Source organism: Mustela nivalis, assembly GCF_964662115.1.
Source record: "Mustela nivalis genome assembly, chromosome: 13".
Lineage (NCBI taxonomy): Eukaryota > Metazoa > Chordata > Mammalia > Carnivora > Mustelidae > Mustela > Mustela nivalis.
The window spans coordinates 44682840-44710814 of record NC_139032.1 but is presented as its reverse complement, the minus strand read 5'-3'; the positions used below and the strand labels follow the sequence as shown (position 1 = coordinate 44710814).

Below are 27975 nucleotides of genomic sequence, written 5' to 3'. Positions count from 1 at the left end.
GAGTGCTTAGGTCTTGCGTGTGGCTCAGAGAAAAAGAAGGGGGCCAACCGACGGTATTTCAAGGCCCTTTTTGGAAACTGTGACTCAGCTTTAAATGAGAAATACATTTGAAAAACTGACTTTAAAAACACAGAACCATAAAACAGTCTCCACGGGTCCGTCATCGGGTTAGAATTTCACCAAACTTCAGAAGTGATTTACTTGCTAAAAATAAGCCTAGGAGCCAGGGTTTGCGTTTTTAAAAGAGTGTCCTATTTTGAGGACTGACGGGAATCAACAGGTTACTGCCCATTGGGGCGCGCGACTCCGCAGCCACCAGCCTCCCCGCCCCCCCTCCCCCAGCAGGGCGCCCACTCCGGGCGGGGCCTGGGGCAGTTCCGCGTCCTGGGCCGCGGATCACGTGCGGCTGAGGCGCGGAGGGGCGGGGCGGGTGGGTATAATACAGGCCGGTCGCCCGCGCCCCCACTTCGCACGCCACGCGGGACTCGCAGGGTCGTGAGCTCTCCGCTGCAGTGGGTCGGTAGGTGCGCGCACCCCGTTCCGTGCGCCGCGCACTGGCGCGGGGACCCCGCGGGGCTGTAGGCTGGGACGGGGTGCGGTGGTCCCGGAGCCAGCCCGCCTTGCCGCCTCGGGGCGGTTTCCGGGTCGGGGTCGGGGTCGGGAAGGGGCGGTCTCCTGGGCCTGCGTTTTCCCTCTTGGCTTTTGTCCTTCGAGTCTCTTCGCTCGCAGCTGCAGTGCGGGTGTAGCTTCTGGGCTTGGTCGCGCGGTAACGGTTTCCATTTGTCCCGCAAGTCCGTTACAGAAAAGGAAATGGGCTAGCAGATCTGCTTCAGCAGAATTTCTTTAGGTAGTAGCGATAGCGAGGCTGTGGGCACTGGCGCCTGACTTGCGCCCTAAGAAGGGCTCTTACTCATTTCCTGTAGCGCTGGGACCCTCGGCGCGGGCGGAGCGTGAACTGTCTAGCTTTGACCGGGCGGCGGCCCCCGGGCTGTGCAGGGTTTTTCCCCACTCCGCTGCTTAGCAGTGAGGCGGTTTCATGTGGGTGTATACGGGTCATTGGAGGCACAGTTAACGTGGAGGAGCCTCCTGGAGTGTTTCTTCAGAGCTCTTGTGCTTAATTTCTCCTAGACTAAATGCAGTCCTTCCCAAGGAAGGAATAAATCCCCCCAGAGCCTTGATAGTTTTGACCGCCAAAGATGTCTTGTACTTGAAAGCTCTCTTTTTAAGTAATGTATGCACCCAGCGTGGGGCTTGAACTCACAACCTCCAGATCAAGAGTCACCCGCTCTACTCACTGAGTCCCCCAGGCACCTCTCTCTCTGGTTTTAATACGGGGTTTAACTTGGTTCCAATGTGTTTGTGAACAGATGAGTCTCTTCGAAAGGCATTTCTAGTATCCTGGTGAATAAACAAGACCAACATATCAACGGTGCAGGGTCTTTGCTTTTATTCCCTGCAGATCCTCTCTTCTCTTGGAACTTTACACATAATGTCTGAAAGTGGGTCTTAGAACGGGTTTGCCCAGGGGGAGAGCTGAGAGCTAGAGAGTGGGGAGAAGTGCAGAAGACAACCTCAGCTTGAATTTTTATCTCTTCTTGAGATTCGCTTTTACTTGGGAATGAATTTGAGAGATTCTTGTCCTGGTGTCCTGAAAGCAGTGTCTTTCCCACAGATCCTGTTTCTCTGAGAAGAAAAATGGCATCTGTTGCAGTTGATACCCAACCGGTATGAATTTTAAATAGTGTCCTGATCCCTTTCCCTCCCCCGGGTGTTTTGAAGGCATTAACACTAACACGTCCCTCCACTTGGTTGCAGAATGTGGTGACTCGGGTAGTCAACCTACCCTTGGTGAGCTCCACGTATGACCTTGTCTCCTCGGCTTATATCAGTACAAAGGATCAGTATCCGTGCTTGAAGTCTGTGTGTGAGATGGCAGAGAAGGGTGTGAAGACCATCACTTCCGTGGCTGTGACGAGTGCTTTGCCCTTCATCCAGAAGCTGGAACCACAAAGTGAGTTCTGATTTCTTCCTTCAAGATTCAGTCCCAAGGGAGGGGCGTCTGGGTGGCTCAGTGGATTAAAGCCTCTGTCTTTGGCTCAGGTCATGATCTCAGGGTCCTGGGATCGAGCCCCAGATCAGGCTCTCTGCTCAGCAGGGAGCCTGCTTCTCTTTTCTCTCTGCCTACTTGCGATCTCTGTCTGTCAAATAAATAAAATCTTAAAAAAAAAAATTCAGTCCCAAGGGATGGGGCAGGGGTGAGCCTGGAACTGGCTGGAATATGTGAATGCCAGCCTTAACACTCATAGCACACACAGGCAAGGTCAGGGAATACTTAGCCTTTACCCAGGCACTTGCTGCCTTTCCTTAGAAACTGCCACATGGCCCTCATTGTTCTGGAAGACCTGCCTCATAACAATAGACCATCAGGAGAGCGAAACAGTTACCTAGAGATGCCTCTGTACTGACAGCTGAGATCACAAGAGGAGCTAGTGGGTGAACTGAAATAAAGGACTTCATGAACTGTTTTAAAAAGTAATATCTTTCAGGGATGCCTGGGTGGCTCAGTTGGTTGGATGACTGCCTTCGGCTCAGGTCATGATCCCGGAGTCCCAGGATCCAATCCCACATCAGGCTCACAGCTCCATGGGGAGTCTGCTTCTCCCTCTGATCTTCTCCTCGCTCATGGTCTCTGACTGTCTCTCTCTCAAATAAATAAATAAAATCTTTAAAAAAAAGTAATATCTTTCAGCTGCAATTAACATAAGCAATTCACCCACTTGAAGTATACAATGAAGTGTTTTTTTTTATTTTATTCATAGAGGTGTGTAAGTATCTTTGCAATCGATTTTAGAACCTTTCCCATCACTTAAAGGAAGCTCATACCAGTTTCTGTTTAGGATGATGAAAAAGTTCTGGAAATAATAGGGTGATAATTACACGTATTGTGAATGAACTTAATGACAACAAATTACGTATTCTGTATACCTAGGAGTGGGACTGCTGAGTCCTCTAATACTGTGTAAAGCTTTTGAGGAGCTACCAGACTGTTGTGCAAAGCCCCTGCTCCATTTTACAGTCTACCCAGTAGTGTATGAAGAGTCCATTTCTAACCGCCCTTTTTTAAAAGGTTATTTATTTATTTGACAGATAATCACAAGTAGGCAGAGAGGCAGAGAGAGAGGAGGAAGCAGGCTTTCTGCTGAGCAGAGAGCCCAATGGGGGGCTCGATCCCAGGTCCCTTGGATCATGACCTGAGCCGAAGGCAGAGGCTTTAAACCACTGAGCCACCCAGGTGCCCCTATTACCAGCTTTTTAAAAAAATTTCTTTTTGAGATTATTTTTTTAACTGCTTGAGTAAAGGTTTAAATCATTCTTCTAAATGGTTGGATCATGGACTTTTGGGACTATAAGGAAGCTTTAGAGCCTGGTTTTCCAAACTCTGCTCCTTCGCAGATGAACTTACTAGTGCATGGGTCATTACTGGAAGGGAAGCTTAGATTTAAAACTGGGCCTTGCTGGCCAGATCCAGGGTGTGCTGTTTGCATACTGTTGGCTGGTGACAAACCGGAATATGCCGCCACTTTTGGAAAGTGTAAGTGGGAATTAAAATGGAATGGGAATGCTCATTTTGGGAATTTCAGTTACTTCACTCCTGGAATGATGGTTCCGGTGAAGCCTGGCTTCCCTTGGCATTAACTAATCCTTAGATACCAGTTGATGAGGAAGAAGCTTCTTAGCCAGCTTCTTAACCTGGCATGCTGCCGCCTCTGCCTGCTGCTTCCTTCCACCCCCGTATTTCCCTGTCTGTAGAAAAGAGTTGGCAGCAGCCTGCTGTTGAGCTAGACACTAGGCAGTGCATCGATAGAAATGAGGATCAACAGTTTTGCCATTTTTTTATAATAAGGCCCAAGTTTCAAGGTACACTGTAGTATTTATTCATTCTTAACTGCACTTAACATTTTCCCCATTTGCAATTCTTCTAGTTGCGGTTGCCAACACCTATGCGTGTAAGGGGCTAGACCGGATTGAGGAGAAACTGCCTATTCTGAATCAGCCAACAAACCAGGTGAGCTTGGTGGGGAGTACTGAGGCTTGCTGCCTTGTATGTCTTCATCTCCGTGTTCTGTCTGTTGAGCTGTTGAGCAGGCTGTGCGTATCATAAACAAAAGATACTCTCTTCTCCTGAATGTGTTTTTGAAAGGCCACTCCCTTCCTTGCTGAATTACTGTCAGGTTACCACTAAGAAGCAGAGATGAGCTAGCCACTTTTGGACTAGAATGCTTTTAGTTTGATCTTTATTTGTGGTTTTGCCTCTGGATGGTACTGCTCTCACAAGAAACTGGTCCCCATGTGGTGTTAGATAAATGCGGGTGTGGTGTTCAGAACCTTTTCTTACTTGGTATCCAGTAGGATGGAGAATGACTGCTCTGCCCCTGTGTGGGCCTCCTGGGGCCCTGTGCATCAGGCCAGGTGGGCACGTGCCGTACCTCTCTGCCCACAGCCATGCATGAGCTGCTTTCCCTATAAGTATGTCAACATGGAAAGTGCCCTTTCTTCTCTGTAGTACTCTTTGTGCCTTAGAACACATTCATCGAGTTTAAAAAAATACTTTGTGACAAATTTTACATCATTTTACCACAATAGCTCCTCCAGCAACCCTTGAATGGTGGCAGTGGTAGGTAGGGGAGATAGAGCTGATGAGGAAATGGAGGCTTAACCAACTCTAAGTGACTTGCCTCACACCTAATGCTGGAAGTGAAAGGGCCAGATTTCTCCTTCAGCATTTCAGTGAGGCTGCGTAGTTGGTGTTTATGGCTGTGCTGCTCCTCAGCCCAGTGGTGTGTTCTCTATTTATAGGTGGTTGCCAGTGCCCGGGGCGCTGTGACGGGGGCAAAAGATGCTGTGACAACTACGGTGACGGGGGCCAAGGATTCCATGGCCAGCACTGTCACCGCGGTGATAGACAAGACCAAAGGAGCGGTGACGGGCAGTGTGGAGAAGACCAAGTCTGTGGTCAGTGGCAGCATTAACACAGTCTTGGGAAGTCGGATGATGCATCTGGTGAACAATGGAGTAGAGAATGCGCTCACCAAATCTGAGTTGCTGGTGGACCAGTACCTCCCTCTCACGGAGAAAGAACTAGGTAATTGGTTAGGGCGCCTGGGTGGCTCGGTTGGTTAAGCGTCTGTCTTCGGCTCAGGTCATGATCTCGGGGTCCTGGGACCCTGCATCGGGTTCTCTGCTCAGTGACAAGTCTGCTCCCTCTGCCTCTGATCTGTCACTTTTGCTCTCTTAAATAAGTAAGATTTTTTTTTTTTTGTAAGGAACTAGGTAATTGGATTTTTGTCTTGAACTAATGGTTTATATCTTAAAAGCAGTCTTTTAAAACGGCTCCATTGAGATCTGCTTCATATGCCATAGAAGTCACCTGTGTGAGTCTGAGTTAGAGTGCCCAGCCATCACCACAGCCCAGTGGTGCTGCATTTTTGTCATGCCAGAAGACCCTTTTTGCCTGTTTGTAGTCCCATCTACCTTTTCTTTCCCAGGCAAACGATAAGGTGTGTCTGTAGACTTTTCTCCTAAAGTAGGCTTAAGTTTCACGCTGAATACCACATAGTAAGTTTGGAAACTCTGGAGAGAAATTACCCTAGAGAAATTTTCTGTAAGTGGATTGTCTTTAATGGTCTGCTTTATACAATCGTTACGCATTCAGTGCCAAATACGATGTTGTCCGAGAAGCTGACTTGAATGGATTGAGATGTGTTAGATGAAAATGCAGGATGCAGTGATAACTTAATGTGTTGGGTAGTTAAGCCCAGCAGCAGGCAGGAGCTGTCTTGGAGAAATAAGAGCGTAATTCCTAGGTGGGTGGGTAGAATGGACCAGGTAAGATCCAGATTAGAGGCCAGGCCTCATCACTAGCTGTGACCCCTTATGCCCCCCCCCCTTTTTTCTGATTTCAGAAGAAGAAGCAAAAAAAGTTGAAGGGTTTGATAAAGTACAGAAGCCAAGTTACTACGTACGATTGGGATCCCTGTCTACCAAGCTCCGGTCACGTGCCTACCAGCAGGCGCTCAGCAGGGTTCAAGAAGCCAAGCAAAAAAGCCAAGAGACCATTTCTCAGCTCCATTCCACTGTGAATCTGGTGAGTAAGATATCATTTAAAGGTAGCCAAGGTGAGTTGAGTTATTTCAACAAATGAGAGTAGATGCAGTCATGAAATCTAAGAATTTTAATCTTAATGAAAAATCCAAGAGTAAAATGGGCAAAGAGGATACTCACAGAAAAGCAGGTATAGATAGCTGAACTCTAGGAAGCAATGTTCTCTTGGCCTCTCACACTGGCAAAGCTTGATGCTGTGGGTAATGAAGTAGGGAACGGAAGGAGTTATGCATGTACTCGCGTGTACTTCTGGGGGATATAGGGACTGTCTGGGTAAGTACATCTATGCCTTGAGCAGTTTCATTTTTGGAAGTGTATCCTGTAGATACTTGCAGTAGTTTCGAGTTGCAAAAACGTATAAGCAAGGCCTGTCAAGTTATAGGAAACTAAATTGCTACATCATAAAGGAGCTATTATTGTGTAGCCTTTGAAAGTTGCCAAATTACAGAATCGTATGTCCTGCCCTTTCTTGGAAGGGGAAAGAGGTAGCTGGCAACAGGGAAGAGGAGGTTTTAATTCCTTTTCCTTCAGTGAGTTTATCTTCTGTGAATATATGTACTAAATTTGAGTTGCTTTCCGTCTGCTAAACTGGAGATAAATTGGAGACTGTGGTTTAGTAGTGAAACAGGCAGTAAAGAACTACGATTACCTGACCTGATTTACAAAAAAAACCAGTAAAATTAATAGTAGGGATCTCTCCTTAAACTCTCATGGAAATATTTTTATATTACCTGATTGATACCATAGACCTGAGAACAACAGGCTAATCTGAATGACTGGTTTGTTCCTTCGTGTTATTTCAATGTGTTCTAGATTGAATTTGCCAGGAAGAATGTGCATAGTGCCAACCAGAAAATTCAAGGTGCTCAGGATAAGTTCTATCTCTCTTGGGTGGAGTGGAAGAGAAGCATTGGCTATGATGATACAGATGAGTCCCACTGTGCTGAGGTAAGACATCTCCCCTGCAGTTTCTGAGGATGTTCTTACTCAATTTTTCATTCTCGTTTTCCCATCATTCTCAGAAGATCCTGTCAGAAGTTTGAACATGACTATGTACCTAGGTTAAGTAACAAAATACTAAAATGTGCAGTAACTTGAATAATCTACAGACACATAAATTATCCGTAACAGAAAGTAGTATTTCTGTGGGAAACATGGGACTCCCCCTCCTACTGGGTACAGACCAGACTAGTGGGGGATACAAATATTTGTACTGCTTTTGATGACACAAACAAGATGCTAGTGAACACAGATGAAAGGAGCCTAACTCAGCCTTAGAGTAAGGATGGGTGAGTCAGGGCTTGCTGGAAGAGCTCCATGCTAAGCTGGGATCTCCTGGGTGCATAAACTAGGTGAAAGGGCACTAATGTTCCGGATGTAGCAGTAGCACACTGTGGTCCTAGGAGGTGGTTCTTTGGGTTGCAGCAGCTTGTATGCATATCTCTGAAAAGTGCATAACACTGCTCTACTCAGGGATCTTATGTGGGCTTTTAAAAGTCAAAGAATTGGGCAAATGGGTGGCTCACTGGGTTAAGCCCTCTGCCTTCGGCTCAGGTCATGACCTCAGGGTCCTGGGGTCAAGTTCTGCATCGGCTCTCTGCTCAGTGGGGAACCTGCTTCCTCCTCTCTCTCTCTGCCTGCCTCTCTGCTTGCTTCTGATCTCTGTCAAATAAATAAATATACTCTTAAAAAATAAAGTCAAAGAATCCACGTATATGTGGACACAAAACCCGTTTACTGTAATTGAACTGATGGATTAAATAGCATTGTTGGAGCCCCTGCTAATTTGTCAACTGTTGTATTTTCAGCACATTGAGTCACGGACTCTGGCTATTGCCCGCAGCCTGACGCAGCAGCTCCAGACCACGTGCCACACCCTGCTGTCCAGTGTCCAGGGGTTACCACAGAACATCCAAGACCAGGCCAGTCACCTGGGGGTCATGGCTGGTGATATCTACTCAGGCTTCCGCAGTGCTGCCTCTTTTAAGGAAGTATCTGACAGCCTCCTCACTTCCAGCAAGGGGCAGCTGCAGAAAATGAAGGAGTCTTTAGATGACGTGATGGATTATCTTGTTAACAACACACCTCTCAACTGGCTGGTAGGTCCCTTTTATCCTCAGCTGACCGAGTCTCAGAGTGCTCAGGACCGAGGTGCACCGAAGGACATGAGCAGTCAGGAGGCCCAGCAGCCTCAGCACAGAGCAGCTTAGAGCTGTCCTTGTCACTAGGACGGGTGCAGCCTGCCAGAGACTTGATGTTGCCATTAACCTGCTAGACACCTTTGAGTTGGGGAAGCATTTAGCTAGAGAAAAGGTCCTCAGTTGTAATCACTTCTAACTGGAGTCAGAGCCTTAAAATGTTTGGCATTAGATGAGTTCTGTTGTTTACCTGGCTGGTAAGAAAAGAAGGCTAGGTTGGTCAGAGTCTCTCCAGGACTCCCAGAAAGTTTCCATGAATTTATGGTCTCATTCATTGTTACCATTTTTGCTGTTTGTATTGAATAAAAGTACCTTCCCCTGGGCTGTGCTGTGGGCTAGTGTCTGCTTTGTGGTCTGATCTGAATAGGCTGCTTCTCACTGGTTTGTCTCACAAAACATGCCTGTACAATCTCCCCCCCCCCCCCTATGAAGGAAGGCACCCTATGTATTCAATAAAATTCACTGCAGAACAGATCAATTTTATGTTGTGTGTTCCATGTGCTTTTGTGTGTTGCTTTCCTAGAGCTGCTTGGCCTGCATGACCAGGTTATTAACACACGTACATTAGTTCCAGTCAGCCCCCCAAGGAATTGGCTAGCGCAGTAACATTGGAAGGCTAGTGCTAGGAATGGAGTCTTTGGTAGAAGATTGTTTTAAGATTTCATTTATTTAGATTTCCTTCATTCATTGGACCAAGAGAGGGAGGGAGAGCAAGCACAAGCAGGAGGAGCAGCAGGGAGAGGGAGAAGCAGGGTCCCTGCTGAGGAAGTCGGAATGGCTTGATCTCAAGAGAGGGGATCACCAACAGAGCTGAAGGCAGACGCTCACCCAGGCTCCTGATGACAGGTTTTCAACAAAATAAAGCTAATGTGTATACAGGAATGTTTACGAGGGGACAATTACTGCCTTTATCTCCCCACATTTTTTTTTTAAACTTGAAGGATTTTACTTGAGAGAGAGCAGACTCCGCACTGAGCAGGGAGCCAGCCTCAGGACTCAGTCCTGGGACCCTGACCTGAGCCAAAGGTAGACAGTTAACTGACTGAGCCATCCAGGCGCCCTATTTATCTCCCCATTTACTCAACCTTGGGAGAGGGGGTTTTAAGCCAGTACAAGGCTGCTCATTGCTGCCTGCCCTGCTGAAAAGGAATCAAAAGTTGAAAGGAAGCGAGTGAGTGACACTCTGCATCAGTTTCCTATATAAAGGCAGGCATTTTTTGCTAAAGGGCTGTTAAAAACTGTGAGCCCTGAACTATGAGACTGGTCAGTGTCATTCTCAGCAGGCCTGGACTTGGCTGTGTCCTCATTTTGGGAGAAAGTCACTCACACTAGTTGGTGAGATACTGTTGGAAGACCAGATGGGAGTAGTCAGACTTTAGACCCTCAGCAGGAAAGCTGCTCACTTCCTAGGTGTTCAGACTTGGAGCCCCTCAATGTTGGTCAGTTGGGAGGGAATCTCACGAATCTCCTTAACAACAAAGCTGCAGTATGCTGAACTGTTAGAGAAATAGTTCGCAAATGGTGAAACACAGCAACGTGCTTCTGTGTGTTCCCTCTACAATAAGGTTAGCAAGGCTGCTCTTCAGAACTGAAGTCTTAGGATTTGTCTCCCTTTTCTACCCTGCCCACCCCCACTCCCCCCCCTTCTCCCCAAGAAAACAAAGAGGCAGCATATAACTACATGCACCTTTGATGTAAGACCCATCAAAGCTTACAAAAGTTACAAAAGCTTACAAAGTTACAAAAGAATTTTCCCCTTGAGGTAACTCCAGGAATCAAATGAATTGGAAGAGAGGGACTCCCTGAGAGGCTTCTTGAAGTTGAGAGGCGACTTTGTTTCCAGGAAGGTGGTGAAAGTTCCAGGACTTTGTTTCAAGGCCACGGTTCATGGGCTTCCAGAATGGAATCTGTCCATCCACACGCCCATCTGTCCCCAGTAACTGGCATTTTCTAGAGCAACTGTCTACCAAACACTTCTTTTACTAGGACTTACAGGGTTTTTGTTTTGTTTTGTTTTGTTTTTTGTTTTTTTTTCATAATCTAAGTGGACCATGACCTTGCCCCTCTGCCTCAAAACTCCAAGGCTCCTATCTTGTGGTTTATTCTAAATGGTTGAAAATTACATGCCCTAGACTACACATACTTTCTTAATCCTGAACAAACATCTGTTTCCCCATCATAAAAGTTGTAGTGCCAACTGAATTGCTATAGAAATTGGGACTGTTCTCAAACCTTTATGAGGCAGACAATGTAAAGACTATTCTTAGCTTCCAGAGGAACACCACTAGCCCTCATTTTTTGCCACGTGCTCTGTACGCTTGTAGTTCTGTCTGTCCTTGGGTCGTGAGTCTGTGCCTATGTGCATTCCATTCTGTTCTCAACATGTCTCAAATCGTGATCTGGCTTCTTAGAGCTTTTTCTTTTAAATGGGCAGTTTTGGTTTAACAGACTTTTCCCCAAGGAGGACAGTTCTTGGGAGGAAAAGCTGAGTAAGCACAGTAATTGGAAGGTTTAAACATTTGGCTGCATGAAGGCTGGCATGGCATGCTTGAGTGTTCAAAGATGTTTTCTCCTTTGCATATAATAAGACAGACTGCTTAGTTCTGGGTAAAGATCAAAGGAACATGGCATACTAGCCATTAATCCCTCAGACTTAGCTTTCTCATCTGTAATGTAGAATTACTGATGCTCTCACAGAGGAAAGTGAAATGTTTGAGGATGGGGAATCATTTTCTGTTCTGCACTAGAAGCATGGGGACACCACCTGTGGGGCAGTGACATTCAGTGTCTTTACCTTGCTAGTCCAGTGTAAGCACATATTACCAGGTGATTAGGGAGATATATCCACTTTGATAAGGCATTACAGATACTAAAGAGCTAATGAAGTGAAAAAGGAAAAACTGAAATTTGGTCTATTTGAGCTTTTCCTTTTTTAAAGATTCACTTATTTGAGATAGCAGGGGACACAGGGAGAGTGAGAAGCAGGCACCCTACTGAGCAAGGGGTCTGAGGGGGGGCTTGATCCCCAGGACCCTGGGATCATGAACTGAGCCTTAAGGCAGATGCTTAACCAACTGAGCCACCTGGGGGTCGCTAGAGCTACTCCTTTCAGAAAACCATTTAGCTCATGGAGGTGGCTGGTGAGGGAGGGAGGAATACAAAGCAGGATAGATACTTGTGCATAAATCTTTCAAGAAATGAAGTGTAAATGATGCCTGGGAGAGTAGATGTGGGGGTATGGCATGGAGGGTCCTTTGCCAGTCTGGTCTCCTGGGCTCTTACGGAGTTGGGACTGGGTGAGCTCCAGGAGTGACCTCACACTGAGGTCTGCATGGATGATGGTCTAGTGAGGTGTAGATAGCTGCATTTTTCTATATATATAGTTGCATTAAAAAATTATTTAATTCACTGTTTGAGTTTGTAATAGAAGGCATGAACTGTGATGAGAATGGAAAGACCAGAAACATCCCAAAAGGTATTTATCGTCTTAGGGGAAGCTTATTGATGACTGTTCAAGTAATACCTGGGGTAGAACACTACTTGTCCCTCCCTCTGGCCCCAATCTGCTAATTGAAAAATTCCCTACCTTTTTTTTTTTTTTTTAAGATTTTTTATTTATCTGACAGACAGAGATCACAAGTAGGCAGAGAGGCAGGCAGAGAGAGAGGGAGGAGGAAGCAGGCTCCCTGCTGAGCAGAGAGCCCATCTCGGGGCTGGAGCCCAAGACCCTGGGATCATGACCGGAGCCGAAGGCAGAGGCTTTAACCCACTGAGCCACCCAGGCGCCCCTCCCTACCTTCACTATTAAAAAATTAACCTGCAGAATATCAAAGCAGTACAGGAATGGCAGGGCAACAATTTGGGTTTTAAGTTTTATTGGCCAAAGCAAAAGAGAATGCTAACTTAGGGGATATTTCCTGCTGGGGGTGGTGGGGGAGTTTTGATGTCTTCTAGAAATTAAAGTGAGGAAAGTAGGGAACAGTGTTGTTAACTGACACTTTACAAAAGTAATGAAGAGACTAACTGGTATTTCCATGTAGATAATGATGGAGAAACAGTTACATTCTGCTTTCATTTCTGTTGGGTGTATGCGTGAGAGTGGCATTGGGAGGGGGTCATGTAGTCACTGTGTCTAACTGAACTGCCAGACTGTTCACACTGTTTGCTGCATCTTACGTGCCTGCCAGCAAGCTATGGGGGTCCCGACTTCTCCACACCTTCACCAACACTTGGTGAAGCCAACGGCTTAAAGAAAACTTAGCATTGGGCACCTGGGTGGCTCAGCTGGTTGAGCGACTGCCTTTGGCTCAGGTTGTGATCCCAGATCAATTCCAGCATCAAGTTCCACACTGGACTCCCACCTCTATGGGGAGTCTGCTTCTCTCTCTGACCTTCTCCCCTCTCATGCTCTCTTGCTCTCTTTCTCAAATAAATAAAATAAAAAAAACCCACTTAGCATTATAAAGAGTAGATGTTTCGTTTACGCTGGCTGGAGCACAGGAAAACTGGAGCACAGGAATAACATCATCAGGGAGCATTCTCCTGTCCTCTCTCTATGCCAGGGATTATCAACTGTAAAGATTGATAAAATGCAGATTCCTGGGTTCCACATCTAGAGATTCTGTTTACTAGGTCTTGGTGATAGTACCAGGCACCTGCACTTTTTAAAATCATTGCTTCAAAAAAATGTTAGGGGCACCTGGGTGGCTCAGTGGGTTAAGCCGCTGCCTTTGGCTCAGGTCATGATCTCAGGGTCCTGGGATCGAGCCCCGCATCGGACACTCTGCTCAGCAGGGAGCCTGCTTCTTCCTCTCTCTGCCTGCCTCTCTGCCTGCTTGTGATCTCTGTCTGTCAAATAAATAAATAAAATCTTAAAAAAAATAATTAAAAAAACCAATCTAAAAGCATCCCTTAAAAAAAAAAAAGAGCATCATCTCTAGTGATTTCTGCTGCAGGTGACCTACGGACTACTCTCTGGGAAGCAAAGGAAAGAGGAAACAAATTAATTTTTTAAAAAGATTTTTAAATTTATTTGACAGAGATCACAAGCAGATAGAGAGGCAGGCGGGGGTGGGGGTGGGGAAGCAAACTCCCCGCTGAGCAGAGAGCCCAATGTGGGGCTCAGTCCCAGGGATCACAACCTGAACTGAAGACAGAGGCCTCAACCCACTGAGTCACCCACGTGCCCCAGAAACAAATTACTTTAACCTTTGACAAAAATAGGACTAGGGTTACCTGTAGTCCTCTCCAAATAAGACCTTCAGTCTGGGTTCTGAAGTGTCCTAAGACATACTTTTGGCTTACCTGCTCAGATGAATACACAGGAGCTAACAGTGACTAGGTTCACTTTAATTTTGTTGGGATGATTTCCTACGCTGAGAGTTCTAGCCACTTCCACAAACTTAGCTAAAGAGAAATCATTGGGGTTCGAGAGGGTGTTCTACAGCAGGGAAGGGGATGTGCACCCGGAGGTAGTACCCGCTATACCATACTGTTCAAATAAAGCAGAACCAAGGCACTCCCAGCTCTCCAGCTTGCAAGCACATCAACAGGCCACACAGGCAAATCTATTTTGAATGGTAATAGATTTAGAGAGAGAGCACATGCACAGGGTGGGGAGAGGGAGAGCTAGAATCTGTAACAGACTCCCTGCTGAGCGCCAAGCTGACCCCAGGCTCCAAATCACGACCCTGAAATCGTGACTTGAGCCGAAACCAAGAGTTGGACATTTAACTGACTGAGTCACCCAAGTCCCCCAGTATTTTTATTTCTGGAACAGTCTCATCTATCCAAGGCCTCAGGCCACCAGTAGGCCACCTTTAGGCAAATAGGATAATGGCCCCTAGTCTCCGTATGTGTAGCGCCACCTTCTGGAAAGTTGTCATAGTAAATACGGGACTCCAAGAAGTGAGATGAGAAAGGTGCCCCTCCCTAAGGTCATATGCTGAGCAACCTGCACAAAGGTACGCAGAGCTGGGCGCCTGGGTGGCTCAGCTGGTTAAGCAACTGCCTTTGGCTCAGGTCATGATCCTTGAGTCGCAGGATCCAGTCCTGCATCTGGCTCCCAGCTCCATGGGGAGTCAGCTTCTCCCTCTGACCTTCTGTCCTCTCACTGTCTTTCTCTCAAATAGATAAAATCTTTAAAAAAACAAAAAAGGTATACAGGGTCACAGAAATCCTAGCATGGTCATTTGGTTTCCTTGGAAAGAATGTGTTGCTAGCTTCCTGTCCTTTCAGTAATTTTGTAGTCTATCTGTTTCTGAGTTTGGCCTCTAACCCTGAGGGGTGTTCTCTGCAAGAGAATATTTACACTCCATCAGTGGTCTAGACTACACTTGTTCTTGTCAGTGAAAAACGGGTTCATTTTATAGGTGTATGAAATGATTTCTCTTGTGCCACATTTGTAAAAACCTTATAGATTTTCACCTGTAGATGATCAGGCACAACTGTAACATTTTACTGTAAACTCACTGTGGAAACCTGATGGACTGTGACTACCTCTTGGTTGCCCCACACTCTATTTTATTCACAGCCCCCAAGTAGGTTTTGCTGATAGCCAGGAATTTAATGGAAATTAGACACTCTGGGTCATTCTGGATTTATGGAGGAGGAATTGTATGGCTCTTCTAAAGCATCTCAGGTACTAGAGGCACATTTTAAATTACTATTATTTTTTACAGCAGCACTCTAAACTTTTTCCTCTAAAATTCTGAGAGTGAGATAATCAACCTTTTGCAAAGAATTCTGCTTTAGGCCAACAATTATTTAGCCTGTAGGTGACTTTGGAGGTAGTGTGTGTGTGTGTGTTGGTCTTTAAGGAACTAATGAAAATAAAAGCTACTGTTTATTAGGCCCCCTTTACAAGTTAGGCTCATTCTACCTTCATTCTTCATATGCAACCCATGAATTAGGTGTTTTCCTCATGGGAGAGGTGAGGAAACAGTTTGAAAAGATAGAAGGGTGGGGTTTAGATTGATGTCTATTGATGTCAAAGGGCAAGTATTTGTTGTTGTGCTTGTTCTAGCACTCTTCTTTTTTAAAAACTTTTTTCAAAGATTTTATTTATTTGACAGAGAGACATAGCAAGAGCGGGAACACAAGCAGGCCGAGTGGAAGAGGGAGGAGTAGTCTTCCCATCGAGCAGGATCCCAGGACCGGGGATCATGAGCTGAGCTGAAGGCAGACGCTCATTGACTGAACCACCCAGGCACCCCTCTTTTTTTTTTTTTTCTTTTATGATTTTTATTTATTACAGAGAGAGAGAGTGGACAAGCAGGGGGCGTGGCAGGGAGAGAAGCAGGCTCCCCACTGAGCAAGGAGCCTGCCTCAGGGCTCCACCCCAGGACCCTGGGTTCATGACCTGAGCCAGTTTAACTAATGGAGCCACCCAGGTGCCCTCCCCAGCACTGTCCTTTGGGAGAAAACTGCAGCTTGTCTCCAGTTTGGAGCCCAGAAAATTTCTTGGCCTGAATCTTCTTGTGTCATAGCTTCCTGTTCTCTTGTGTATTTGTTAAAAAAAAAAAAAAAAAAAAAAAAGGAAGTGATATCGGATGTTAAAAAAAATACAGTTAATATGGGGCACCTGGATGGCTCAGTTGGTTCGTGACTGCCTTTGGCTCAGATCATGATTCCAGTCTGGGGATTGAGCCCCATATAGGGTTCCCTGCTCAGCAGGGGAGTCTGCTTCTCCCCTCCCCCCAGCTCATGCTCTCTCTCTCACTCACTCTTTTAAATAAAATCTTAAAAAAAAAAAACCCAAACCACATTAACACCCCCCCCCCCATACAATTAGTAGAGATAGTTCAGAAGAGAGCGCTAAGTCATGCATATCTTTTAACTAGTAAGGCTAAAGTTGCAATAGTTGACTTGTCTGGCTAATATTCTGAATGAGTTTGTAAGCTCATTGTTGGATTTTGTGGATGTCAGGTTGCACTGAATATTTGCAAAGTCAGCATTCATAAATAGAATGCAGTTAGATTTGGGCAAACTGAGAGCCTCGGGAACAAATGGTGTAAGTCTGTACTCAGACCAGACGATTCTCTGAGCACCCGAGTTTGTAGGGAAAAGTACAACAAACAAGATTCCCTCTTATGGTTGGTTTTCCTTCTTCTTTTACTATTTCTTAATTGTGAAATATACACAACATCAAATTTACCATTTTAATTAACCATTCTTAAGGGTACAATTCCATGGCATTGGGTACGTTCACCATGTTGTGCCATTGTTACTAATTTACGTTTCTAGAACATTATCATCCCAAGCATAAATTCTGTACCTGTTAAACTCATTTCTTTCCTCCCCCGTCTCTGCGTTTTGATGATTTTTGTTATGTTTCTGTTATGTTTTATGTTATGTTTTTTAGTTATGTTGCCTCTGGTAGGTGATTAGCCAATCTTTTTCTCTGCTTTCAAGCTTCCAGCCTTTCATAATTTATTAGACCTTACTAATTTTCTGCTTCTAATCTGCTGTTGGCTAGGAAACATCACTTAGCTTATCAAATTTGCATGTAAAGGAAGAGTTCCTAGAACTTATCCCTGAAAGCCTTTCCTCTGTGAAGTACTAGGACTTTGTGATGGCTCTTCCAACTATTAAAAGACCTTTTCCTTCCTCACTTCCTAGACATTTCCCAAAGGGTTTATATCGATAAAAGTAGAGCATTACTGTTTTTAACAGAATAGTAACTTAATAGAAGAATAACCAGAAAGGCCTGATATTTTGTATTTTAAAAAACACTTTCATTTAGTAAGTTCCACCTAGAGAAGTTTCCTTTCAAAGAGAAGTTTCCTTAGTGCTTTTATAATATGAGTGAATTGTGGGAATAAGACCATGAATACCTTGATAGAAAGCCTGTCTACAGAGAAAGTAAGGGCCATTCACAAGCAGTTGTGTATCCAGGAATTCACCTGGACATGACTGCACATTTCGTTAGTGTTTTTTTTTAATATCCAAGATTCTTCTTTTTCAGGTATTTGATTTCACGGTCATAGACTTGACATCTGAGACTGATGAAATTCCAGATATTATAGCTTTGGAAGAGGAGGATGCATCAGATCACTCACATGCCAATGGTCCCGAGTCCTCTCAGGGCAAAACATTGAATAACTAACAAGAACATACTCCCTTTGGCTGAATACACAATTTGGGTCACATTAAACTTCATGCTTGCTCATGTGTTTATTCCTGAGGCTTTGGGGATTAACCTCTTGTGGGTTATAATCTCTTTCTTTCTGTTTGGCTACTTGGTCTTAATTGTAATGAAACTGGTGTAAACTTTTGTAAGAGAACCTAGTTCTGCAGCATATTATCATTTCATGTAATTCAAAATTTAATCACTGATATGCCTATAATAAAAATTGTGCTGTGTATAATGTTGAATCAGAGTGATTAAATTTTTTTTAAGTTATATATTGACACTTTTGTCTTTATTTTTGGCCTCCCAGGATGGGTATCTTTTTTTTTTTTTTTTCTAAAGACTATCTATTTATTTGACAGAGAGATCACAAGTAAGCAGAGAGGCATGCAGAGAGAGAGGAGGAAGCAGGCTCTCCTCTGAGCAGAGAACCCAGTGCTGGGCTGGATCCCAGGACCCTGAGATCATGACCTGAGCTGAAGGCAGAGGCTTTAACCCACTGAGCCACCCAGGCGCCCCAGCCAGGATGGGTATCTTAATAGGTCTGTGGGTCAGTGTTTTTTTTTTTTTTTTCTTTTCTTTCTCTTTCTCCTAGCCTAGTGGTAGGCGTCTGATTGAAAATAGATCAACTAGGAGGAAATATATGGCAAGGAGTAAAGACTGTGTGTTCTAATACTGGCTCTGCCACTTACTAGTCATGTGACTTTAAACAAGTTACTTAATTTCCTTATACCTCTACTTCCTCATCTGTAAAATGGGCATAATAGTAGAGTTTGTTATGAAGAATAAACAAATTAACATTTGTGAAAAGCTTAGAGCAATACCTGGTGTAAAATAGCGTTAAATAAGTATTAAATGGTAGAAACAGTGGTTGACCCAGTAGTTGTGAGCATCCCTAGTGTCCAAATCGTAGTTTTGAAATGTCTTTTCCCACTAAAAGAAATCAGGGCTTCTTGGAGAAATGGCTGATTCCAGGTTTGAGGCAGAAAATTTACAAGATGATCCTTGAACTTCTTGCTACTCCAGATGGCAAGGAAACTGACTTGAAGAGTTTCCCATTGACTAAAGATAGGGCAGTTTGAATTTCAGTAAGGATACTAATTGCAATAGTTTGAACCCCATCAAGTGCAAACCCTTTTAAATATCGAAGTGTATCATTATACATATAAAAATTTAATTGGTCACCTTCAGGGGATAACAAACCAATTAACTGTTAAATAAAGGGAAAAACAGCCATCAAAAATAATTTAAGTCTTCCCATTTGCAAGGATGTGGATGGAACTAGGGGGTATTATCTAAGTGAAATAAGTCAATCAGAGAAAGACAATTATTATATAAACTCTCTGATATGAGGAATTTGAGAAATAAGACCGAGAGGATCATAGGGGAAGAGAGAAAAAAATGAAACAAGATGAAACCAGAGAGGGAGACAATCCATAAGAGACTCAATCTCAGGAAACAAACTGAGGGTTGCTGGAAGGAAAGGGAGTTGGGGTTTGGAGTAATGGGGTGATGGATTTTGGGGACATGTGTTGTAATGAGCACTGGGTATTATACAAGACTTACGAATCACAGACCTGTACCCCTGAAACAAATAATGTATGTTACTCGATTGAACTTCAATTTAAAAAAGAAAAAGAAAAAATTAAAGGAAAGAATGAACGATTTATCTTCCTTTATATATACACCTATATTTTAAAGATTTTATTGATTTATTTTAGAGGCAGGGAGGGGCAGAGTGAGAGCAGAGAGAGTCCCAAGCAGACCCCACACTGAGTGTGCAACCCAACACATCCCATAACCCTGAGATGAGACATGAGCAGAAAACAAGAGTTGGACTCCCAGCTGACTATGCCACTCAGACGCCCTGTTTTTCCTTATATCCTTACCCCTGGATAAAACAGTAAATGTGGGAAAATTTCTATCATATAATTGTTACTAACAAGAAAAAAATGATTATCTTAGACTGCTATAATTACCTTAGACTGAGTGGTTTACAACAGCGATGTATTTCTCACAGCTCTGGAGGCTGAAAGTTTGCGATCAGGACATGAGCCTGGTTGGGTTTGGTGAAGACCCTTCTAGGTTGCAGTAAATCCACTTCCCTTCGAATCCTTAAATGGTGGAAAAAGCAGATCCTTAAGGAAGCTCTCCTGTGACTCTTAGGACATTAATCCTGTTCAGGAGGGTTCCACCCTTATGATCTCATCTAATCCTAATTATCTTCCAAAGACCCCACCTTCTAATACCATCACATTGAAGAGTAGGGTTTCAACACAGGAATTAGAGGGAGGGAGGAACCAACATTCAGTTCTTAGCAAATAATAAATTAGAATTTTGACATTTTGCAATGTCCACTATATTAATAGATCTAGGCATTCAGCATCAATGGCTGTCAATGGCATAAATAAAGCTATGTACAGATTGATGAAACAGCACCACCAATCATCTAGACTTGCCATAGGAATCATATCTGAATCTCATCAATCCCTCTGGATCCAGGGGTCAATTTGAAGGAAATACAGAGGGCAGAAATAGAAGAACATGTTGAACTACAGCAAATCTACAATCAGTAAAACCTAGAGTAAGGCATATTATTCAGGTCAAATAGCACCTGTTCCTCAACAGAAAAGTTGTAAGAAAAAAAGGAGGAAGGGAGAATGGAGGAAAGCCTGTATATTAAATGATAGTATTAAAAAAAAAAAAAAGAAAAAATCTGTTAAAGAGTGAAAATAAAAAAAAAAAAAAAAAGAAGAGGGCAAAGCAAGTATAAAAAGGGTAAGACTGAACTATAGTGTCCAGAGAAGCACATTTAACTGGCAAAAACTATAAGACAGTGCAAAGGAGTGATTACTATAAAAGTGAGAATGGTGGCTCTTTTCTTGGGAAAGGAGGGGTTTCAGGAATGGCTGGAAAAGTTTTATTTCTTGTCCTTGGTGGTAGTTATAAGTCATTCACCTAGAATGACACATTAAGCTCTTTTTTACAAGACCAGTGCTCTAACCCCTGAGCTATGGAGCCTAAGCTCTTTTTTAAAACGTAAGTTGGATTGCTGGCATATAAAGATTGAGTGGAGTGGCACATGATTTGCCATTTTCTGAACTTTACTCTCCTGGCCTTTCCATTCTTTATTTATGGTAGTCAATATCCATCGCATAAAGCCCCCTCCGAGGCAGTTTTGCTGCCAGATTTTTTCTTTTCTTTTCTTTTTTAAACATTTTATTTATTTGACAGACAGAGATCACAAGTAGGCAGAGAGGCAGGCAGAGAGAGAGAGAGGAGGAAGCAGGCTCCCCGCAGAGCAAAGAGCCCGATGTGGGACTCGATCCCAGGACCCTGAGATCATGACCTGGGCCGAAGGCAGCGGCTTAACTCACTGAGCCACCCAGGCGCCCCTGCTGCCAGATTTCTTATAGCATTAAGAAGAAAGGTACACTCAGCATTTGAGGGCATACAAGAGGGCATTTTATTAATGACAGACCTGGGGCTTAGTGTTTAGATGTCGTTACAACCCACAGCTAGTGAGATAGGTTAGGATGGAACCCACTGCTTTTTCTTCTACACCGAGCTACAGTCCCAAAGCTCCGTTTTTGTTTTTTTGTTTTTGTTTTTTTAACCTGACGAAATCAACCAATAGGAGCAAAAGGAACCAAAGCCACAAAACAGAAGAAAGCGCCAAGCCTCGGAGCCACTGCTAGATCCGTTTGAAATTACGCAAACGCAAAAGACTTCGCTGGCGACGCAATGCACCGTGGGTTTTGTAGTTGTTCGGCAAGGCCTTGGCGGGATGAGATGGAAACTAGGGTGCACTGCATGGCGGGAAATATAGTCGGCCGTGGAAGTCCCTCCTCCACCGGAAGCTAGGCAGCGCCAGCGCTTACCGCTTTTCCGGAAGCGCGGGAGTCTTGGTTTTTGTAGGCTCTGCTGAGGCAGCTGTACCGTAGTACCGTTAAAGGCTCCGTTTCCCTGAGACTTCATGGTCGTTTGAGGTGACATGGCTCCGGGCGACAGAGGAACAGGCGGTGGCAATGGAGGGGCCGCCGCTCCCTCAGGCTGCCCGTAGGGAGGGAGCCTAAAGCCACTCTGAATCTCTCGGGCCTGTGCTTCCTTCTTTTGCAGTGATACCGCCTACGGCGAAGATGAGCTCTGTGTGGGTCACCTCTTTCGAGAAGGAGCATCTCTGGATGTATCTGCAGGCGCTCGGTTTCGAGCCAGGCCCGGCCACCATTGCCTGCGGAAAGATCGTGTCGCACACGCACCTCGGAGTGTAAGGAGCCGGGGCTGACGGGGCGGGGGAGTCGGAGCTGGGACGCGCTGGTGGGACCCACCCTTTTCGCGGACCTCGCTGGGTGATGAATCAAGTAGTCCCGCGGCTACTTTGTGCCGGCACTGGCTACAAAGCCCTTGCTCTTGGCGGGTGCCAGCCTGGTGGCAGAAACTCTCAGTCGCGGAACCGTGCCGGGAACGCTTTGTAAGGGGTCGTGTCTGCAGTTGGGGCAAGACTGGAGGGATGGCTTCATCCTGCTTTAGTGGTGATGCTGGGTGGTCTGTGAAGTCCGGGGAGGGATGGAGAGTTGGTCGTGGACGGGTGTGAGGACAGTATGTTCAAGGGCTTTGGGACCCAAGGAGCCTTTCATGGTGATTGTTTTCTAGTTGATAATTTTTACTTTTTGAATTAACAAACCGAGACGTTGCGTAGTTCAGAAAAAAATAGTAGAAAAGGGTATGAAAATGGAAAGTAAAAATCCCTCCCTACTTTGTCACTAATATAATGGTTATGAACATAAATCTAGAGACTTTGTATGTATTTCTGTGTCTAAACTTACCAACTTACGGGATATAGCCCAAGAGAAATTCGAGATAAGTAGGCTGTTAATTGTTTTCAGTCTTTTGACTTTTCTTATTGTTTCATTTCTTCTGGTGGCAGTGTGCTTAGACATCTATTTCTTGATGTATCACTTCAAACGATCTCTTAATTCCCCACTATGTAATTTCACAATGAAAGTTGCTGTTACTTATAAGATAATTCATTAGCTCACTCACACTTTCCTGCCCTCCCCTGCTTTCTTCTTGACTTTTTTTCAAATGTATGTTTTTTACTGTCAAAGATTAGATCCATACTTTTTTTTTTTTTTTTGCTTAGAGCCATAATTAAGATTTACTGGTTAACTATTTGTTTAGAGGTTACTATTATTTACATATAGAAGTGCTTTGGTTAGAAGCCTATTCTAAAAATTGTCAACCAGTAGAGAGCATTTCTAAGGTTATACTTATGTATTAATAAATAGTCCAGTTATTTCACATGATTTAATTGCCCACAGTATAGTTTCTTTTTCTTTGTGCTGGCAGAGAAGCTTGAAGCTTGCCATTTCCACCACATCCTTCTCTTCAGTGTTTAGCAATTTGAGTTTTCTCTCCAGCTGCAGTCTGTTTTCTGCCTTTGAAAATTAGTTAAAATCTGTGCTCCCTCGTCCCCAGCACCATCATAGATTATCCCTAAAAGTCATTTTAGTTGGTTGTTAGGAGGGAGCTATTATTTTGAAACAGGTGTCCTCTTTAAAATGCTTCAGACTTGAATATACTGTCAAATTTACTTAACATTTTTTTTTAGCTTTTTAAATTCACTTACGTATAATATGGGTACGCAAGGTGAACAGAATAGGCATAAACTTTCCCCTTGCAGAATTTCAGTCTAGCGGATGAACAAACCTTCAACAAATATCTTACTAAAAATTCTATTAAGTGTCAAAAGGAAGACAACGGGATACTATGTGAAAAATATCAGGCTTGAGAGATAATAAGAAGGAAGGATCTTCCTTTGTGTTAGTTGAGAAATAGAAACATTTCAAGGACAAGAGTTGTTTGACATATGAATAAGCATGGGAACTTTAATCTTAACTTATTTTATTTCAACTTGAGAACAAAGCCTTTTCTGTTCAAAGGTGTACTCCCCTACATTTGTCCTGCATTCCAGTGCATCACAGCTCCTTTTGTATTTCCCTAACTTTTTTTTTTTTTTTTAAGATTTTATTTCTTTGACAGAGAGAGGTCACAAGTAGGCAGAGCAGTTGGGGGTGATGTTGCTGGGAGCAGACTCCCTCTTGAGCAGAGAGCCCTACCCAGGGCTTGATCCTAGGACCCTGAGATCATGACCTAAGTGGAAGGCAGAGGCTTAACCAACTGAGCCACCCAGACACCCCAAGTAATTGCCTAACTCTTAAGCCAGTTTTTTTTTTTTTTTGAGTCTGAAAGTAAGGCATCACACAATTGAGATATCCCTACAGATAATTGTTGAAAATGTACCAGACATGAAAAGATGTCAGATCTCTGTTTTAAGTGTTAAAAATACTTCATATTAGCACATAGAATATCCTTAGATATATTCTATTATGTTCTAATGAGCTGCCCCTTTTTGATGATATCCTCAGTTTCTTCTGAGACTTTTCCTTTATAGTTATTTGCTTCTTTTGCTTTTAACTTCTTTTGATACTACTGTGGTGAACTCTTCTCTTTTCCACCCATGCATATGACCTTTTTATACTAGAATAATGGGGGAGGGTTCTTATAATCTTTTATCTGATAACTTTGACAGGTTATTTCTTTTCTTTCCTGAGTGTAAACTTTTTTTTTTTTTTAAAGATTTTTTATTTATTTGACAGACAGAGATCACAAGTAGGCAGAGAGGAGGCAGAGAGAGAGAGAGGGAAGCAGGCTCCCCGCTGAGCAGATAGCCTGATGTGGGGCTCGATCCCAGGACCCTGAGATCATGACCTGAGCCGAAGGCAGCGGCTTAACCCACTGAGCCACCCAGGCACCCCCTGAGTGTAAACTTTTAACTTGGGATGTGTGCTCCATTTTTATCCCCTTTTCATTTACCCAGAGAACTTAATTTTTTTAAAAAAGATTTTATTTATTTATTTGATAGATAGAGATCACAAGTAGGCAGAGAGGCAGGTAGAGAGAGAGGAGGGGGGAAGCAGGCTCCCTGCTGAGCAGAGAACCCAATGCGGGGCTCTATCTCAGGACCCTGAGTTCATGACCTGAGCTGAAGGCAGAGGCTTTAACCCATCGAGCCACCCAGGTGCCCTAAGAGAACTTAAATTAAAAAAAAATTTTAAAAATTAACATATAATGTATTATTTGTTTCAGGGGTACAGGTCTGTGAATCATCAGTCTTACACAATTCACAGCATTCACCATAGCACATACCCTCCCCAGTGTCTGTCACCTAGCCACCCCATTTCTCCCACTCCATTTCCCCTGCTACTACTCAGACTTTACTACAAGGACTTTGAAAAATGGCAGCTGTATCTCTGTGCCAAGTTTGACTTGGTTTGCCTTGGGAATTGCCAAAGTGTAGCTTAAAATCCTACAGGTGGGCCATGCAGTGGAACATGACATCTGAGGCGGATCCTTTTTCATCAGCAGGTTGTTGTAGATGAAGTTCAGAAAACTCTTCTCCTCCTGGCTCTGGCAGTTCCTGAAGCCTGAATTTTCTGTTTCTTACCGGACACAGGGTGTGAGGAGTGGACATCCATCCACTGGGCTGATGACTCTGGCCCAGTGGCTGCCGTACTGTCCTTACACTAACTCTTGATCCCTTATAGCTGTGTAGCATTTCTTATATGGTTTGGTTTGTTGGTTGTTGTTGTTATATTTATTTATTTATTCATTCATTTATTTATTTATTTATTTATATGTTTTTAAAAGTTTTTATTTATTTATTTGACAGAGAGAGATCACAAGTAGGCAGAGAGGCAGGTAGAGAGAGAGGAGGAAACAGGCTCCCCAGCGAGCAGAGAGCCCATTGCGGGGCCCGATCCCAGGACCTCGGGATCATGACCTGAGCCGAAGGCAGAGGCTTTAACCCATTGAGCCACGCAGGCACCCCTGTTGGTTGTTATTTTTAATGTAATTGTATTTTTTTAAGGCTTGTCTTGATTAGGAAAATCAGGACAATCAAAACTTTAAAAGACTTGGTAGAACTACATCATATAAGGGTGGTTCTGGGGTTAAAATGTAATGGTTAAGAACCTGGACTCTGGGGTCAGATGACATATTTCAAGTCACTGCTCTTCTGCTTCCTGATGTGATTTTGGATAGTTTTGGCAAATTATCTAATCTTTCTAAATTTAAAAAACTATAATCTGATATCATTAGAATTAATCCATGGTAAAGCAGCTAGTACAGTATTTAACTTTATGGTTGCGGTAAAGATTAGATCGGTTATTGCCCAAAGGCTTAAAATACTACCTGGGAAATGATAAGCTATTGGTAGCTATTTTTATTGTTATTCAGTAGATAATGGTTTGTATCATTTTCAGGATATAATAGGCCACAGTTAGTTCTCTCCATCTAATTAGGTTTTCCTTTTCTTTTTGTAGAATATTCTCTGCGATAAAGGAAGTTTTTTTTTTTTTTAAAGATTTTATTTATTTATTTGACAGAGATCACAAGTAGGCAGAGAGGCAGGCAGAGGTGGGGGGGAAGCAGGCTTCCTGCTGAGCAGAGAACCCAATGTGGGGCTCCATCCCTGCACCCTGAGATCATGACGCAAGCTGAAGACAGAGGCTTAACCGACTGAGCCACCCAGGTGCCCCTCGATAAAGGAAGTTCTCCCAGTGTTCTAGTTGATCAATATTATCAGAATCAGAAAATTTTTATTGTTTTTCTTTCTTTTTTTTTTTTTTTTTTAAAGATTTTATTTATTTATTTGACAGAGAGAGGCACAGGGAGAGAGGTGACACAATCAGGGGGAGTGAGAGAGGGAGAAGCAGACTTCCCGCTGAGCAGGGAGCCCGCCCCAGGACCCTGGGATCATGACCTGAGCTGAAGGCAACTGCTTAATGACTGAGCCACTCGGGCACCCTACTTGTTTTTATTAATTATAAAATGTATATGAGTTAAAGAAACTTAATTTGCTTTGACCTCTTGAAGATAATGAAAAATACTAATTTGTGTTAAACTCTTACACAGCTTTTGATGCTGTCTAGTTTTATTAACCATTTTTCTTTTTTTTTTTCCTCTGCTTCTCTTTCTTTTTAAACTACTAGGAACATGTTTGACAAGTTGAACCGTGATGCCTTTCAAATTGTTTCTTATTTTTTGTTTCAAACACTGGACCAGTCTCTCACCAAAGAAATTTTCAAGTGAGTCAAGTTTTTCTTTTCTTTTTCTAAGTAGTCATTCTCAAATTTGAAAAGGGAGTAGGCTCTGATATAAGCCAGAATTTCAGCTTTGTCCTTTCACTATATGAATTGATATCACAAAAGTCAGGTTTGAATCTTATAAATTTAGTGCTTGACCTTTGTAAATCTGAGTGATTTTTCTTTGGTACCTATCTTAAAATCATATATTTTAAAATCATTGATTATTTTATAGATAAGACTTTTGTTTTATATACTTAGTTCCCAACATTCTTCTTAGTCACAATTAGGCCATGATGTTAATTGGTACCAATCTATTTGTATAGTTTTGCCTTACTTTCTCTCTCTCTTTTTTTTTTTTTTTGCTGATTACCCCCTGCCTTACTCCTTTTTCTGTATGCAATATTACTTGTCTTGTCTATTTTTACCTTTTTAAAAAATTTTATTTATTTATTTCACAGAGAGAGAGATCACAAGTAGGCAGGCAGAGAGGGGGGGGAAGCAGGCTCCTCAAGGAGCAGAGAGCCCTATGTGGGGCCTGATCCCAGGACCCTAAGATCATGACCCAAGCCGAAGGCAGAGGCTCAACTCACTAAGCCGCCCAGGTGCTCCTTGTCTATTTTTACTTTTTGGGTGTCTCTAAATCCTTATTATTTTTGTCAGTGATATATAAGTGTTAAGTGCTGTAGGTGAAAATCATTCCTATTATGTTTAGTCTAATGTTAGATACTGTTGAGTATCAGTTTAAGGAGGAGATAAAAACATGAATATCTGTAAACTTTGGATCCAAGATATTTTGCATGTGATTTGGGCTTATACCACCAGAAAAAGTGTTTAACTTTGTTTTGATGTTTGTATTTTGCTCTTATCCTCTTAAATAGAAAAGCACAGTGTCCGCTTTATGATTCTTTCCTTCTCCATCTGCCCTTCCCCCCCACTTGTGCTTTCTGTCTCTAAAAATAAATCTTAAGAAGAAAATAACAAGTGAATTGTTTAGGCATTGTTATTTTTGATAATTTATTCTTAATATTTTGTGTCCAGTTAAAGCTGTGAGTGGCCAGGAGCACATTTAAAACATCTTTTCTGGGGCGCCTGGGTGGCTCAGTGGGTTAAGCCGCTGCCTTCGGCTCAGGTCATGATCTCAGGGTCCTGGGATCGAGTCCCGCATCGGGCTCTCTGCTCGGCAGGGAGCCTGCTTCCCCCTCTCTCTCTCTCTGCCTGCCTCTCCATCTACTTGTGATTTCTCTCTGTCAAATAAATAAATAAAATCTTTAAAAAAAAAAAATCTTTTCTGGAAATCTCTATCTTTAAGCTATAGGACTTATTCTGCCCAAATAAA

At 43.4% G+C, this 27975-nt stretch overlaps 2 protein-coding genes across 4 annotated transcripts in view; both read left to right on the top strand.

Moving 5' to 3' along the window:
• Positions 1 to 373: 373 nt before the first annotated feature.
• PLIN2 (perilipin 2) lies at positions 374 to 17763 on the top strand. Its single transcript, XM_082695362.1, is given in 10 exon segments — positions 374 to 520; positions 1673 to 1725; positions 1816 to 2011; positions 3984 to 4066; positions 4858 to 5143; positions 5964 to 6145; positions 6976 to 7110; positions 7971 to 8261; positions 17326 to 17430; positions 17433 to 17763. Coding segments are annotated over 9 exon segments (1338 nt in total). The 5' UTR covers positions 374 to 520; positions 1673 to 1695; the 3' UTR covers positions 17463 to 17763.
• Positions 17764 to 17857: 94 nt separating this feature from the next.
• HAUS6 (HAUS augmin like complex subunit 6) overlaps positions 17858 to 27975 on the top strand; it is a 44008-nt gene continuing 33890 nt past the window's right edge. The window contains exons 1-3 of one of the 3 annotated variants that reach the window (XM_082695355.1): positions 17858 to 18032; positions 21610 to 21757; positions 26544 to 26639. In XM_082695355.1, coding sequence (XP_082551481.1) covers positions 18017 to 18032; positions 21610 to 21757; positions 26544 to 26639 — 260 coding nt within the window. In that variant the 5' untranslated portion in view covers positions 17858 to 18016. Of the gene's footprint in view, positions 18033 to 20933; positions 21758 to 26543; positions 26640 to 27975 lie in introns of those variants that run through there. The other 2 variants (XM_082695356.1, XR_014301943.1) reach the window with 2 other exon arrangements.